The 17,639-nt window shown below is 36.2% G+C and overlaps 2 protein-coding genes across 2 annotated transcripts in view; both read left to right on the top strand.

The window, feature by feature from the left end:
- Positions 1-2,194, top strand: part of LOC142352075 (uncharacterized) — a 182,777-nt gene extending 180,583 nt beyond the window's left edge. Inside the window, exon 26 of the mRNA XM_075404432.1 lies at positions 2,012-2,194. Coding sequence (XP_075260547.1) covers positions 2,012-2,194 — 183 coding nt within the window. The remainder of the gene's footprint in view (positions 1-2,011) is intronic.
- Positions 1-17,639, top strand: part of LOC142351846 (uncharacterized) — a 159,280-nt gene that overhangs the window by 1,689 nt on the left and 139,952 nt on the right. The window contains exons 3-4 of the mRNA XM_075404073.1: positions 4,496-4,793; positions 9,810-10,064. Of these exons, the coding sequence (XP_075260188.1) occupies positions 4,505-4,793; positions 9,810-10,064 (544 nt within the window). The 5' untranslated portion in view covers positions 4,496-4,504. The remainder of the gene's footprint in view (positions 1-4,495; positions 4,794-9,809; positions 10,065-17,639) is intronic.

The following is a 17,639-nucleotide window of genomic DNA, read 5'->3' as shown; positions in this document are numbered from 1 at the left end:
GCTTCTCTGTAAAACGTTGAACAAAGTGATGATTTCTCAGTTACTTTTAAAAAAATTTTTAATTATACTAGATATTTTATCTGTCTGGAATGTCTTGTAATCTTGTGATGTCAAAAATGGCATTTTTTCACGATTATCATTGAAAAGTTAATAGTTTTTTTTGTGAATCATAACAAACCACGAATACTTTTCTAATTCTATTTCCGGCTTTGCTTAGAAAATCTCTTATTTATTTCAAGCTGTTGTCATGCTTTAAATCTTTGTCATGTTTGAAAAAATTGAAAAAAATTCATACATTTAGTTTTTATGAGCCAATATCAAAACTGTTTTCATCTAAATTTTATGACCGATAGTTTCCTCCTCGTTCAATTGCTTCGAAAAATACTTAACGGAGCTGATGCAACTCCAGTTTGGTAATTGATGATAAACTCTTGCGTGCACTGTTTATCCGTTGCAACCAAAATTTTTCCAGTCCAATGAAAAAAATGGCCCACAAGAACCTACACTTAATTCAAATACAAAGCATAAGAACTACTGCTTGCATAAGCGAATTAATAATCTCAGACTTCTGATTTTCAAAGACACTATACAAATTTTTATTGCTCGATGTGATTCAATGTCAGGATGAAACCAGTACGAAGCACATTGACAATAACTTTCATATACTTTTGTTGAAAGTTTAGAATCAACAGGTCAAAAGACTAAGAGTGCCTTATGGTTCAAAATTTTTAAAAAACTAGTGTAAACTCTCGAGAAAAATGAGGTGTCTTGTTCAATAAACAGTAAATAGTAGATCCATTAATCAAATCTTCTGGATATCCAAGAAACTGATCAGTTGGTTAAACTATTATCAAAATTATTTACATCCGAGTAATTTTTACATCCAGTTTCACCAATATAAATCACCAGCTAAATCCAGTTTCACCAATATAAATTGATGAATTGATGAAGCAAATATTTTTTGAAACTTAAAAAAATTGATTGAGAAAACAGTCACGTATTTTTAAAGGCTACAGGAAATCTAATGCTCCAATTAAATTGATAAATAATTCCTAAGTTTTCTAATTTCCTCGACCATTAAACCAATTTTCTTCAATCAGGCATCAAAAGAAATTTCAGATAAAATTTACTCATTTCAAACAGTTTAAAACTTTAATCAGAACAAAAAACTTCATGTCAACAGGCTCAAGCAGTCCTCTCTAGTTTATATAGGGTCCCGGGCGCAGGCGAGCTAGTGCACGAGCATGAACATTTTGTGTGTAACGCATCGGATATGCTCAAATTATGTAACAAAGGGTCTGAATGTGCTGTCAGTTAAGTTTAAGCGCAGAGTGCGCTGAAAAAAAATGCAGCACTTATGTCGACGCAATAGAGAATAGATAAGAAAAGTACTGCAATTGTGTAGGGAAATAGTAGGAAAGTCAGAATTGTCAAAATTTTGGACAATGATCACACGCGAAAAACTTTTAAAAGGAGGGAGAAAGTTTCGCAGGTTATTGGAGCAAGTGGAATCAAACAAGCCCTTTTATTTTTCTTCTTTTAATTCGCCACCTTTTTTTCACCTCTTTTGTAGATTCAAACGTCAGTTATCTGTTCGAGTTGTGTTTGTTAAAATGGCTCGTTTGATCCAAATTTTTCCAAACAAAAAATTAGATCTCAAAATGGTTTTTCAAAAAAAAATTCATCTTCAAAACCCATTTTTATCAAGATCATGAGCCAAAATGTTTTTCCTTTTGCAAAATAGTAGATCAATTAGAAAAAAATTGACGAACTTAACTTATTGATAGATGGTTTAGCCATTAACTCATCAGTAATTTGTCTTGCGGAAACATGGCTAGCTGTCGATAGAGATACTGACTGCTACCAATTACCCGGTTATCAAAAAATGATGGCTTGTAACAGGAAAACAAAGGGAAGGAGTTTGTCGATTTTTGTTAAAAACAATATAAGATGGGACCTTATTTGCCAGCTCATTAAAGTTCACTGTCAAGAGTTGACGGTCCGTTTTAAGTTGAATGATGTTAACGTATTAGTCACAACTACTAATGTAAAACCGAATACCTCAATTAAGAATTTTTCTGAGAACATGCAAGACTATTTAGACAATATCCAACTCAGACCCAAAGATTGCCTTTTTCTCTGTGGAGATCTGAATTTGATCAGAGCAAACCCAATAACTGAGAATCAGCTCTAAAAAGCTTTTGAGGCGTTTGAATTGGTCTTTTGCAAGCAATTGGACTATACCAGAGAAAATTTTTTTTTCCGCGCGTTTTTTTAAAAGCGCGTTTTTTCCGGAGTGTCTAAATCATGCCACGTTTGTTTTAATTCATAGAAGTGGAGATAGAGAAAATCCCCGTAACTTCAGACCTATTTCGTTTCTGCCAATGGTCAGCAAAATACTCGAAAAGAATATATCTGAACAGATGTGCAGTTTTTTGGGGAAAAACAGTTTTCTCTCACATAAACAATACGGTTTTTGAAAAAAATATATCATCTGTACACGCCTTGCTTAATCTGATTTCCAAAAATCGGAAAGCTTGGTTCATGAAGACAGCAGTTAAAAAGCCGTGTTCTAAGACCTACTCTGGATCAAAACCAGCTTCTTGAAGTTTTTAGTAGCCTAGGTTTCAGTGGGCCAATACATGAGGTTTTAACATTATTTTATTATCAAGAAGTCATAGTTAGAACAAAAGGGAAGGTCCCTAAAGCAAAATCTATTCACTTCGCAGTACCACAAGGCTAAGTGCTGGGTACCTTGCTTTTTATTCTTTACGTCAATGAAATAACAAGAGCTTCCAGTCAATTAGATTTATTACTTTTTGCTGACAACACTGTACCTATTCAAACTGTACTTTTCGTTTCTACTGACCAAGATGACTTCCAGAATGTTTTTTAATGACATTGTTTTGTGGTTGTACAACAGAAAATTGTCCATCAATTGCAACCAAATTTTTGAAGTTCTTTTCAGCAAGAACAAAAGTCTTGATTTCTTTCTTTTTCCAGAACCTTGATAGACAACAAAACTATTGAACGAAAAGGAGATGTCAAATATCTTGGTATAGTTCTTGACAGAGAGTTAAAATTCACTGAAAACGTTCAGTACTTAATCAACAAAATGAATATTTTCATAAGTTCTTTTCACCGACTGCGGAAGATACTGACTTGCCAACATTTATTCTTATGTTACAAAAGTTTTAAACAGCCAATTATTCAATATGTTTTTTGATATACAGCCCTTTTTGTAAAACTGCAATGGATCCGCTTTAAAATTGAAGCATTTGCTGAGAATTGTGTTTGAATTGAAAAAGCATTGTTCAGTTAGTAGCTCCAGAGAAAATTTCTATTTTCTAACATTGAAAGAGCTTCGTTTGGAGGAATTTTTGAAAATACTAGTAATGACCTTGAGACGTGAAAGTCATTCAGAAGAAAAAAATAATAATCACGCCTGCTGAAGTTCAACTTTTATCTAAAATTAGAAATAAAGAAATAAGACTAAATCAATAAAGTCTTCTAACAAAACGTGAAATAACGCTAAATCAAGCGTCCGGGTCAGGAAATTTTTATATGCAAGGCTAAAGTTTGTACCTAAATAAGTGCAACACATAATAGAGATAGAAGAATCCGGAATAAAATATTTTTCTTTTTTTTCCAGCGTTAGAGTTTACATACAAAGTAATGCTGACCTGATCTCGCTATTCTTTTAAGTTACCCTATAGCTTGTGGTCATACTGTCTCGTTTGTTTTTTTTCGTTTGTTAAAACTTTTTTTCAATGCTTCGTTGCAACTACAAATTTTTCTTAAGTGCTTGTAACAGGTCACTGTTAATTGGTGATGAAAACTGATTCAAGGCATCACTCGACTTGGCTATATAAGCCTTCTGATGTTCTGTCAAATTTAAGTGATGTGTTTGTTTTAATAACAATGACATGTCCTTAGATTTGAAAACTGAATTAATTAATTTTATAGAAAAATTCTGTGTTGAAAAAAAAATTATCTTAAGTGCTGTGTGGTTTGGTACGAGATGAGTTGAAAAATGAACAAAATTTTTCGATACAAGAGATGCTCTAATCTGATGAAAGAACAGAAGTCACCTGTCTGACAGCTCAGAGAAAATGGCAAATAAAATGTAGCGTCCAGGTTTGTTGACTACCACTGACATTTATCAATCAGTAAAATTGTGCCAATTTTAAACTAATCGCGCTGATTTCAATAAATGTGTTGCTTTTTGAACTGGAGGATTTTCAACAAGTTTAATTTTAAAACTTCACGATCACTTTCTGGAACAAGGTCTGGTCCCGGGAATGTTCGGCCTGGACGAGAATGACTGAAATCGATTTTGGTCCAGGCTGCTCAGAAGTCTGCTTTTTCTGGCCTATTAACATTAGATCTAGAACCAACCCCTGTCCTTGGCTCTTGTCTCTCTAAGACATATCTGTCTAGACCTCAACCTGGTTTACGAAAAAATCGAATTGGTTTATGGGAAGTGATTTTTCAGTCGCGTGAAATGGAGAAGTATGTTTGCTACGAATGGTACCAGAAAGAAGATGACATCATCAGCTTTACAATTACAAACAGTGACCTCAATATTAACCTGGATGTTGTCTTGGACAATAACGGTTGGGAGTTCTCTCTGGCATCCACTCTCACGGGGGGTAGAAAGTACACCCTAAGTGTCTCGGCTCTTTCTTCATGTTGTGGATCCAGTTCTTCAGAGGTCTTTGATGGATCGACTGCACCTTACCCAGTCCAGAATTTGCAGTCCACAACTATTGAATACGATGAAGACTTCATAGGCAAGTTAAAACCGATATTCCCTGCAGGTTGGGAGCACTTGAGACAGAGACTCTTGAGCGCATTTCTGATACATAGCAGCCAAGTTTCTAAGATTGTTTCGGATAAAAGAAGTGCATGATGATGCTGCATTTTGCGTAGAGCTGGATGAATCCAAATAACTGTATTTCAAGCTCAGTGTTTTGCAGAATTTTCTTTTGAATGATTCCGGTCAAGCATTGTTTTTCATTGAAAAAAAGGAGAAACCATGCGAAAAAGATGATGTTGAACTCAAATTCTGTCGAAACTCACCAGATGGAAATTGAAATGCTGGATCTTTTCCGTTTGTGCCCCCCCCCAGCTTAGTGGGCGCATATAATTTGCAACCCCCGAAGCACGTGCCATGTTTTAACATGATGATTTACTATGTAATGGCACGTGCTCTGTAACTGGGGGGCTCATGACGTACTGGGGGGGGGGGGGGCACAAACGGAAAAGATCCGAAATGCTTTATAACTGACGAGATTGTTCAACATCTTTGTTTATTTTTTTTACCTCAGCGTCAAGAAACCACAGAACAAATTCAAGAAATACAGAAAACTTTTTTGTTAATTTCTACATGAAGAAAAAGAGAAGAGGTAAAAAAAAATACACTGCATCTGTGATTTGATTTAATATTTGATTTAATTTTTTTTTCGGTTTGATTTGATTTGACTTTTTTCGAACACTTGGGAAAGTGACTTTGACAAAAAATTGGGAAAGCTAAGCGAAAATTTTCGCTGTTTTGTTTGATTGCTGATTGGCTGTCAAACTGAAAGTTTTACTTGATGAAATCTAAAAATCTCCAAATTACCAGCACAATGCTACTCGTTCCCATATCCTTATATTGAGCTCCTATCTTTTTTATTAAAAAGATCAATTTTCCGTTGAATAATGGGAAAACTGTGCTCAATTCAAACATTACATTTTTGTTTCATTCCCACGAGAGTTTGGCTTGAGCTGAACGAGCGCAATAACCTCAGCCATTTTATCCATTTATACAGAAAGAAAGATTTACAACCCAACTTCCAGTGGTGTTGTTTGATTTATCGGAATATATTTAGAGGGATGGAGAAAGAAAGAGCAAAAGAGGGAAAAAAGACAGTCAATCATAATAAGTGAAGGCTCATTGAAGGAAACCTGATTCCATGAAAAGCTGATCTATATTTGAAAATCTTTGGAATAAAATTTATTTTAATGGCAAGCATTCACTTTAAGGCAAGCATTCACTTCTTATAAAAACTTAAATCGTTTGATAAAAACAAACAGAACAAAAGGCAATTACTTGAAACCATAGCCAAAGAGTAGTATAGCTTTAAAAATCATTCTATTGAATATTTTGAAAAGAAATTTGAATTAATCCAAGTGTAACTTTTCTCTAAATTTTTCAGCCACAAGCACAATGAATTATCAAACAAACAAAGCTAAATTGTGAAATAGAAAAGAGAATTTGATCAAAAACAGTTTCTGTTTACAACGGCCATCTTTCATAGCAGTTACAGCTCTTCATTGGCAAAATTACAATGCTCGATGTAATAAGAGATTGCGAGCCATATTTTCAAATAGGACGTTGGACTGTGTTTCAATAGTCATTTTCAACCCTATGGGGTGTAGTGCGGGGGGGGGGGGCTGGGTTGTTCTTCACGTTCTGTTTCCTCTCGTTCTTGAACCTTCACCCGTGTAATCTTCTGTGTATTCGTCGCAAAACGTACTGAACCAGTATATGCCAAGAACAAATCTCAATACGCAAAACGTGTATTATACGTGTATCTGCTGGTAATGTGTCTTTCCAGTGCAAAAATTTGTTTGTAAAGGCACGTAACGGCAAAAAAGACAGTTTTTATGAAAACATGTGAGATTTTCGAAAATTTCAAACTTAGTAGGATTTTGGTATGAACAGAATGTTGAATCGCAAAAAACTTGATATCGTATGATTCAGTAATGGGTATTGAGATTTGTTCTTGGGATATACTGGTTCAGTACATTTTTACTCTGCGACTATACTCCGGGTAGCTGGGGGTAATATAAAACTTTCCAGAGGTTGGCGTAAGATTCGTTTTCGTGTCACCCATTGACCAGTAGAGGTAAAACGCATATAATTTTTCTATAAAAGAAAGGAGGCTTGGCCATGAGCGTTTCCACACAAAGTTGCTAAATCGCTTATCCTTATTTGTGACTAATCTACTCAAAAGAGGAAAAGTCACAATTTCCTAACAGTCACCAAAAGATTTCTTACGACTGATAAAATGATGAGCAAAAAGGAGCAAAGCACTTTCAATTAAAATTACAAGAGAACTGTATCGAAGGAAAACAGTGAAAGACAGCTATGAATATATCTAATAAGTTCATTTTCTGCTCAATGGGGTGCTGGTTTGAACAATGATGGCATTTGTTTTTTGATAATATGAAAAAACCGAAAAAATAACTTCAAAAAATTTCAAACAGCTAACAATATCAACAAATTGGTGCCAGATTATAATGGTCATTAGGGAACAACTGAAAGGATTGAAATAGTTAGGTGCATATGCTATTTGGATCATTGAAAATACTTCGTTAGACAACAGAAGGACCAACAACAACAGTTAGAAAAGATCACATTCTCTGAAATATTTGTACGTTTCAATTGAGAATTGTTTCAAGCCCATTGGGGCTAATTAAAAATGCGATAATTTGCATGACAACAAAAACATCCAATGCGGTCAATTGAACGAATTTGAAAAGAATTTAACTAGATGTCGAAGTGTCGAAAGTGTGTAACTTTTAACTATAACATAAAAGCCACCATACAAGTATTTTGCTTAGTAAAGAGGATATGACCTTTAATTAGAAGAAGTGGGGCACAACAAGGAGACAGAAACAAGATTGCAAAGCGAAGCTTAAAGTTTACCCGGAAGATAGTGCAAGTGTCTTTCAGCGCTGAATCATGACAGAATTCATCAGTTTGTTTAACAGGGCCCGTTCTCTGAACGTGTCCCACTATTTAATTACTGTCTGCAATTTCACTATCTTATGAGTCAATTCGCTGTCTTATTTCTGGGCATAATGCTGCGATTTTCTATTCTACTTCTGAGCATAAACAAATTATGTCTGGCTTTTGTCTGAGAAGCGGTAATTACCGCCTTATAAATTACCCCCACATTTCGCGCTCTTTTCTTTGCTCAAGAGGCAATTCAATTTCTCTCTCACTCTCTCTCTCTCTCTCTTTCTCTTGCTCGCCCGCTCTTTCTGTCCAGTTACAAAAAACATGCGAAGCGAGTTTGAATACATGCCTTAATTAATTATTATGAATCGGAATTTAAAATGCAAACTAAAAAAACTAACAAAACGTAGACGAAATGAATATCATTAACAGATCTGTTATGTATAAACATTAATTTACTGTTTAATTCACAAGTTCTTCTTTGATATGCCCGGTTGCTCAGCACGAATGTCAACGGGCGCCACTTCATGGATGTCGGTGATTAGCCGACTCTTGGCCACTCCACGAATGTCGGTGACCATCTGGCTCTGTGCTTCTCCACGGATGTCGGTGATCATCCCACGTCTGCAACCACAGGTATTCATCTGGTCCAGGATGATAGACTGTTTTTACAACGGATTGACAAAGTGGACCAACAGTTGGCAGGTGGACCAGTCGTTCCAATGCAGTCAGGAAACGAAGCAAAAACAATCGAATGCTGTTGAATTGCAATTTCAACAGATATGATCTGAAAAGCAATTGAGAATACATGGAATAAAAACACACAAATTGGAATAACTCGCTAAATTTGATAACTCTACATAAAAGTAAATAATGACAGGAACTGTATTCAACCGTCAAATCAGACATTATTACAGGAACTGTATTCAACCGTCAAATCAGATATTTGTCAACCTCCACTGACCTCTACCACCGACATCCACCGACCTCCGCCACCGACCTCCACTGACCTCCGCCACCAACTTACAACGACATCCGCCACCGAGCTCCACCGATCTCTGCCACCGACCTCCACATCCGACCTCCGCCTCCGACATGCGCCTCCGAGCTCCACCTCCGACCTCTGCCACAGATTCCACCCAAAAATGTAAATGCACCAATATATGGTGTAGTTGAAGCTAGAATAGCTTTTGAGGATATAGCCATTTTAAAAAATTTATGTTCGAGATCGAGTTATTGGAAATTTTCAAAACTTGCTATTTTCTTTGTATGTACTGTCTAGTGATGAGAGAAATGTAAAACAATCTGTGCAAAGTTGACCAAGAATGTAAATGAGGCTGCGAAGAAAACGGACAGACTAGGATGTTTCTTAATGGAGTCTGGGCAGACTGGTATTTATACTGTTATTTGTCTGGGACATTAATGGTTACAATTGAAAATCAATGGTACAGCAATGAAACTCACTGTGACCATATTCCGGGTAGACGTTTGACTTCTGTGTCCAAGCCATAGGACTATATAAAACAACAAATGGTAGCAGAACTCAATGAATATTTTCAGAAAACGATGTCTCAGCAATCAAAACCATTTTTGATCTGAAATCAACATTAGGACAACTAAATCTCAAATAAAGTGAAAAAAATATGAGAGTCTTGAATTGGAATCTGACTGGTCTGAATCTGACTCAAAACTTTTGATTCTGACTGTGACTCGGATGTTTGAATCTCACTCGGAAAAACTTCAAACAAAAGACAGCACCACAGTAAACTCCATTTTGTAAAATTAAATTTAGGTTCTTAAAATTTAAATTCATTTTATCCTCATAGGTCTTTCTATAAAAATTTTTGAGCTTGATTTTAATCTGAAAAAAGGAGGAAAATAACAGTTATTTTTGACATAGTAAGATGCCATAACGGAACAGACTGTTTCGAACTATAGTGAGGATTACAAAAAACATTGGGGGGGGGGGGTAAAGGAATGTGGAAAGACCTCGAATAAAACCTAAATATTCACTATTTTCGTGGAGAGGGGACTTGGGAGGGCTTTAAAGACGGAAAAACGATGTCAGTGCTGATTTTAGATGTGACGTGGGATCTTAAGGGAGAAGTGAACGACAATGTCACTCTCTATCTCCATCCGTTCCACTCTCCATCCCAACTCACTCAACAATCCGTCAACGATCCATCAAATGTTCTCACAACTCGATTCGATGGATTGGAATTCGGGCAAAAATTTACAATCTGGGCAGTCAGTTATAGTTATGGAAAATATTCTGTTAATTCTATACAGCTAGAGGTGTCTCTCTTTCCTCAGAAAGCAGTCGCATCCAACATCGGTAAGTGAAAAAGATTTTCATCATCAATTTAGTGCAGATTAAAATTTGACAAACATGGTAGAGCTGATGGTCGTAAATAAGTGTTAAGTAAAAATTGGTGCTTTCCCAAATTAGAACCCATACCCCCCCCCCCCCCCGCCGCCTCTCCCTGTTATGAACCTAACGCCATCCTGACCTATTTTCTGCTCGACTTCCCCCACTCTGGAGTACGTTATGTAGAGCACGCACCATTATATACAGTAAATCGGTTCACCCGCCCCCAGCTTAGTGTGCGGGTCCCCCCCCACCCCCGGCTTAGTGCGCATACCTAAGTTTCAGAGTAATTCAGTACTGAATCAGAATGCTTTTCAGAAATATGTCAGTAGTGATTCAGACTCTGTTCATGTAACATTAGTTCTGAAATCCTCTGATTCGCCAACCTGAGGGCATATAAATTTTGCGCACCCAACTGCACGTGCTTTTTTTCACATCATAACTTGCTATTACAACAAATATTAAGCAATCTGGACAAAAATCCGCTGAGGAAACAGAGTAGATCCAGGAAATCATCTTGCAAAAGTACCGCACGTGCTGTTGGGGGTGAAACAAATATGTTACTCTCGAGCTTCGTGCAAATGGAAAGCATACCAATAGATTTTGCGAGAGAGAAATAGAAACCAGGTCGAGGTGTCAACGCTAAATATCGCTAAAAATGCAAGATGTTTGGCGAGTGCAGTAAAATTTGTGGGATTTGTGATTTATAGAGTTGAAAGCGGTGAATGCGGCGAAAAACGAAAAATTCACAGCTACGAAGCTCACATCTTACAAAAATTTACAGTTAAATTTACCAAACATCTTCACCACAGAAGATACTACAAATAGCATTGAGTGCCAAAAGAGCGGAGAAGAAAATCGCAGCCACAAATCTTACAAACGTTTACCGCTAAATCTGCCAAATGTCGTCACCGCAGAAAATACTTCAAAAAAAATGTAAGAAGAGAGATGAATGCGTTCAGAGCAGGAAACAAAATCACCACTGAAACCCACAAACCGTACAAAGTTTCACTGCAAGGAGAATTTCCTATCGACTCATTTTTTATGACACTATGTAAGATTTGAACAAAAAATAGTAAAACATTATATATACTAAGGCAGACCCGGAGAGGGCTCCTTTCGCAGCCTTAAAGTTTAAAGAGCTAGGGCTACTTATTTCTGCGCGCGAAGTAGACTTACCTATATCTCTAAGACTAACCGACTCTGTAAAACACTGATAGTAAACTTCTATTATTACGGTGGTTAAGAAGTATAGCACCGGAATCAATGGTATGCACATAGTCTATCTAACTAAAAGACTGACTATAGTTAGTTCACTTCTCTCTATATAAAAGAGAATAGCGTCCTCTCAGTCTCTGATTGGTTGAAGTTGTACATTCAGTATTTCCACTGCTACATCCATCTTGGGTTGAGAGTTTCAAATCCGAATTTGTGTAGCAGAAATACGTTGAATGTGTCATCCTCATTGAAAGATAGGGTGAAGTGAGTGATAAGCTGTGTCCTCTCTCAAATGGATTGCAATTTGTGTCGTCATCTAGAGTCCCTGTCAGTGAAGTAGTGATTAGTGTCGTCAAAGAAGAGGTTCGTCTTGGTTGTGGAACCAGTAAGGATGCCAGTTACAGGGTGTGCTGGCCAGTAACGTCAGTCCTGTTGAGAGTATGCCCAACTGCTCTCACTGTCCTGCAGTGAGGATTTAGTTCCAGTTGGAGGATCGCTTGTTGTCCGTAGTCTCTAGTTTGCACGAGGTGATTTCTTTTTATCTCCACCTGGTACAAGATTTGAACCAGTCGGATTTACCAGCTTACCTTCTGGTGGAAATCATCATTCAGCTACCTTGTGAGCTACTTTCCCTATTAAATCTATGAATTAAATTTATTGCCTTCTTTCGTAAGTCCCAACCGGGAGGAAGAAGAAAAGAACTAATCCTAATCTTCAGTCTTGTGAGAAAAAGAGAAGAATGTGTAGAAGATGTAATTTGTAGTAAGTAGAAATTTAAGACAATAAAGTTGTGAAGAGGAAAAAAAGAAAAGGGAAAAGAGTTTCAAGTTGTGGTGCTCGTGGAGGAGCTGGTATAGGTGTGAGTGTAGGTTTTGTCGTATTTGGTAGGAAGCCAGAGTTTGGCAATAAAGCTTTTGCAGTTTTTGTTGTTGTTGTGCTTGCGTTTGGTGTTTTTGCGTTTGACTTTGATGGGGGGATATGGAATTACCGATTGTGGGGTAAAGCGGGGGGAGTATCCAGTAAGACGAGGTCTATCTGCAGATTTGGCAGTAGTAGTGACTGAGTATTTGTGTTCCTCATTTTCTTGTGTGTGTGGTTTTTTATTAAAGACTTTAAATGATGACTTTTTGGGCGTTGATTGTTTAGTTGCTTCGCTGTATGAGCAACTAGGTGATTCTGAAACGGAGGGAGCTATTGGGTTAGTGTTGGATTATTGACTAGAGGACGCAATTGTGATGAAAATCTGGGGCCAAGAGTGGGGCAATTATCGCAATAAAATATTTTAACGTTAGTAGAGGTGGGGATAACAGTTATTAAGAGATTTAAAGTAGGTACACTTACTCTGATTGATGCGCAGGGTGTTTCTGGTGGGATGACATTATGAAGATAGATGAGATCTAAAAAACCAGCAGAAAAAACTGTTAACAATTTAGCAATTGGATAGTCTTTTTTTCAACTGAAAAGATAACTTGTGGATATATAATTTCATTTGTGGTGTTATTGTTGTTTGACAATTTGGTATTGTTCACCCAATCTCAGGAGTTCTTTAATAAACTTCATATCATATGAGGCTGGGATAGTGTCAAGATTAACGGTGTATACAATGTCTGTATAAAGAATTTCAGAGAGTATTGGTGTTGCTATTGGTGGTAAAATTGGAAGATAGAAAAGAGCGATGTTTTCGTTATTAAAAAATCTGATATAAAAAACCCATTCACATGAAAATTGTGATTATAGAATGTGATCAAAGTTGTAAGAGATGTATTGAAAGAGAAGACTTGTTTAGGTTCAAAATTTTGAACATATCTAAATGTATCCGCGTAGGGTGTTCTTTTAAACAATAATTCTAGTCTGTATGAGAAGTTAAGTGCATACCTGGTGAAGTTTTATTGGAAAGAATTCTTTCAGTACTTTGAGAGTGAAAATTGTAATTTGCGTGCTTTGGCTGTTGATTTCGGGAGCAGATTTTGAGCTTTTTGTGAGCTGTCAGCGAAGTCAAAGAAGTTAGGCGTCAAAGAAGACAAAGAACTGTACTGTGAGACAGTTTTTTTTGTTCGAGAGAGACGAAGTGAAAATTGAAATTTAGACTTAGATAAGGAAGGAATTTTTCTATGTTGGAAATTAAGGAGTGGAGAGTTGAAGTTTGAAAATTGAGTGGTTGAAATAGAAGCAAAAAGAGAGAAAGCAACTGAGTTTTAAGAGTGGTGCACTGAAAAGTGATTTTAGACGATATGATTTTGCCTGACCACGACTTTGCATTCGAGTACAAAAAATTTACCGAGTCAAACCTTGGCAAATAATTGAGATTAGGGAATTGTTCCCGGACCGAGCTGTGGGTCGGTTATTAACTTAATTTTTATTTATTTTGCTTTTTATTTTTATCGTGGGGAATGGCCTGTATTTCCCTTCTTTTCATTTCTTGATGGAGAGTTCTTGAGGTTCTGCTAGGGTGGCAGGTGAAGAGATAGTCTGTATGCTTTGTTTTCTGGGCTAAGAGCAATTGTATAGTCTTTTCGTTCAAATGAAAAGATAACTTTTGAATATATAATTTCATTTGTTGTGTTGTTGTTGTTGTTTGACAATTTGTTGGTATTGTTCACCCAATCTCAGGAGTTATTTAATATACTAATATACTTCATATCATATGAGGCTGGGATAGTGTCAAGATTAACGGTGTATACAATGTCTGTATAAAGAATTTCAGAGAGTTTTGGTGTTGCTTGTGGTGGTAAAATTGGAAGATAGAAAAGAGCGATGTTTTCGTTATCAAAAACTTTGATATAAAAAACCCATTCAAAACAAATGGGTGATTATAGAATGTGATCAAAGTTGTAAAAGATTTATTGAAAGCGGACTTGTTTAGGTTTAAAATTTTGAATATATCTAAATGTATCCGCGTAGGTTGTTCTTTTAAACAATACTTCTAGTCTGGGTTGAGAGGTTATGTGCATACCTGGTTAAAGTTTTGTCAAAGAGAATTCTTTCAGTGCTGTGAGAGTGAAAATTGTAATTTGCGTCCTTTTGTTGTTGCTTTCGTGAGCAGATTTTGAGCTTTTTGTGAGCTGTCAGCGACGTCAAAGAAGTTAGGAGTCAAAGAAGACAAAGAACTGTACTGTGACACACTTCTTTTTTTGATAGAGAGAGAGAGAGACGAAGTGAAAATTGAAATTTAGAATTAGAAAAGGAAGGATTTTTCATATGTTAGAAATTAAGGAGTGGAGAGGTGAAGTATGAAATTTGAGTGGTTGAAATAGAAGAAAAAAAAATTTATCGAGTCAAATCTTGGCAGATAAATGAGATTAGGGAATTATTCCCGGACCGAACTGTGGGTCGGTTTTTAACTTAATTTTTATTTATTTTTCTCTGTATTATTATCCTGGGGAATGGCCTGTAAATCCCTTCTTTTCGTTTCCTGACGGAGAGTTTTTGTGGTTCTGCTAGGGTTGCAGGTAGAGAGATAGTCCGTGTGCTTTGTTTACTGGGCTAAGAGGTTTAATTAACTTTCCCAGTGAAATTAATTGTATTACGGGGGAGAGTGATGAAAGAACTATCCGAATTATCCCTCCCGCATAAGAGAACAAGGGAATTGTATTTTTATTGAAATTATATTTACTAGCTGTTTAGCGCGTTATGCTAAACTGTGTTCAGCTATTTCAAGCGAGGAGAGTGATTTAACGTGTGCTCTTTTTGTAAAAAGTATATATTTTATATTATGTATTGTTCGTTAGGCCGAAATTTTTGGTTGTGTAATAAAGACTCTGTAGTCTTTTATTGGTTGTCGTCGGAGACGACTGTTTCTTGTAGTGTAGTTTTCCGAATCTTGTTCGGGTATTTCAGACGGGTTAGAACGTAGTTGGGGGGAGGTCATCTGTGGATGGTATATTTAAATTGTCTAGACAAAATGAGACAGACTTCGACTTGGTAAGTGGTGTCTTTTTCAGATGGAGTTTTAAAAGTGAATTATTCGAGAACCAGTTCTCCATTTGTTCTTGAACGAAGAGTTCTTTGGGGTAAAATGGTACTATTTTACTTCTGTGACGAGTGAATTGTTTACCAGAAAGATCTTTTAGTTTATACGTAACTAATGTAGGAGTTTCTACTATTATGTAGGGTCCAAATTTTTGTGGTTGTACCTTTTTCGATACTCCGATTTGTGCGGCTTTACTTTTATCTAAAACAAAAGTATTTATTTTGAGTGACTGCGCCGTTCCAAAACGGCGATTTAAAATTGTGCGTAATTGTTTATTTTGGTTTTAATTGTGTAATTCGTTATAAATTTCCGAGTGTATCTTTTCACGATTAAGAAACCAATGTGCAAAGGTTCCTTTCTGTAACTTTTTGATTTGGGGGTGATGACTTAAGTGGTCAGGATGTGTATGATTGGGTAAAGAATTGCAAGGTGAACTTTCTGTAGGTTTACAATTTCCCAAGCTATCTGTAGTGGAAGATAGGTTGAATATTATGGGTTTCTTTGGTTTTGACCAAATACAAGTTCATATGGCGAAAGGTTCGTGTTAGTCCTGACTTGAGAATTGAATGCAAACGGAAAGACTTTCTATGACCACGTGTTAAATTGTGAATCCAAAACTGTACAAGTAAATGTGTTTAATTGGCAATTACTGTTTTCATTGAGTCAGTTAGAACACGGTGCATATGGCGTACATGATTTGAATTGTACATTATATGAAGCGCAGAATTGTGTGAATTCTCCGTTAATGTATTCATTTCCGTTATCTGTTAACAAAATATCTGGTAATCAGACTTTGACAATACAATGGTCAAATAATACTGTGAGTGCATGAGTGGCATCGTTTTTGGGAGAGGGATGGAGTATAACATATTGTGTAAATGCGTCTATAAAAACTTAGACGCAAGCATTCCCATCAGAAGATGGTGAGATTGGACTTTTTGTATCCATTGAAATACGGTGATTGAAGTATGGTAAAACTTCTTGGAATTGCTGTTGTGGTGCCATCAAGAGGTTTGGCACTGATTTGCTAGTTTGACAATTCAAGCAATCTTGTAATAGTATTGCTATCCATGTGTTAATGTTTGGAAAATAGTAATTTTCCGTAAATGTTGCTTGTGCTTTGTTACGATCAGGGTGTCCTGAAAGATCATAAGAGTGTGCTTTATAAAAGATGACTTGGAGAAGAGAGTGGTAGGCAAATTTTTGGTGATGTTGTTTCTTGTATGTTATACAAGAGATTGTTGTCTTCGTTAGTACTTCAATTTTGGAAACGTACATAATAGTGTAGTAATCTTTTGTTCGCTCTTATAGTTAGTGAAAAGGTTGGGGGAATTTTTGTAGTTTTTCCGGAGTAAAAGTTTTCTGAGAACTGGGTCTTGTTGTTGTGTTTCATAGAGAAGTGTATCATTTGTTTCAGTTTGTTCTTCATAGAATAATTATAAAGGATTGGGGACTTTGGTATAAAGTCATCCATTGCTGGAGGCAATTTAATACTATTTTATTAATTCAGTCCATTTTATACTATTTATTAAATCGGTATATTTGCGTCGTGATTCAATTGTGTGTAAGGTTCTGTTTTGTTTGTGTTTAATGTAACATCTGTGTGTTGTAAGATAGGATAAATTTTCGGGAGTGAGTAATTATTTTTAAAATTAGTGTAGTTTTTGTTGGTGCATAGTCTCTAAAGGCTGTGCTTTGGTTCGGAGTTCGTAGTGTGAAACCGGGAGATAAAGATCATTTTCTAGTTGCACTATGAAATAATTGTCTTTAATCTGTTAGTAGATTGGAAAGTGTGGTGATTCTACATGAGTTTCTGTAGATACTGAATCAATGTATTCTTTTGATACAGCGTAGTGACACTGAATAGGTTGTGTATTTTGATTGTGCGCCATGAAGAATTCTTATGAGTCTGGTATTTCAATTGTACGAAGACAATATTTGTCTTGTGTCGTAGTCGTTAGTGAGCAAATTAGTAAATCTGGAAGTGAAAGAGCCTCGCCTTGCGTTCAAACTATGTGTAGATTCGGAAATTTTGTTAGAATTAATGGAAATTTATAAACTCGGTGGTTTGGTTTATACTTTTGTGTAAATAAAATTAAAATTGGTTTATGGTCAGTGTATAATAATATTGGGTTTAGATCCCTGAATAAGAAAATCGTATTCTGAAGGTGCATAAATGATAGCTGAACATTCGCGAAGAATGGTGGATAGTCTAAGTTCTGTGGTCGAAAATAGACGAGAAATTGCCGATACTAATTCTGTTTTTTCAAACTGATTTTTTAGGAGTGAGGCTCCAATGCCATAGTTTGAAGCATCGCAGTGGATATAAAAGGGTTTTTCTGAATTAAGGATTG

Source organism: Convolutriloba macropyga, chromosome 13, assembly GCF_964194025.1.
Source record: "Convolutriloba macropyga chromosome 13, txConMacr16.3, whole genome shotgun sequence".
NCBI classification, from domain to species: domain Eukaryota; kingdom Metazoa; phylum Xenacoelomorpha; order Acoela; family Convolutidae; genus Convolutriloba; species Convolutriloba macropyga.
Note: the sequence above shows the minus strand (reverse complement) of the source record. Positions and strands in the feature narration are given on the sequence as shown.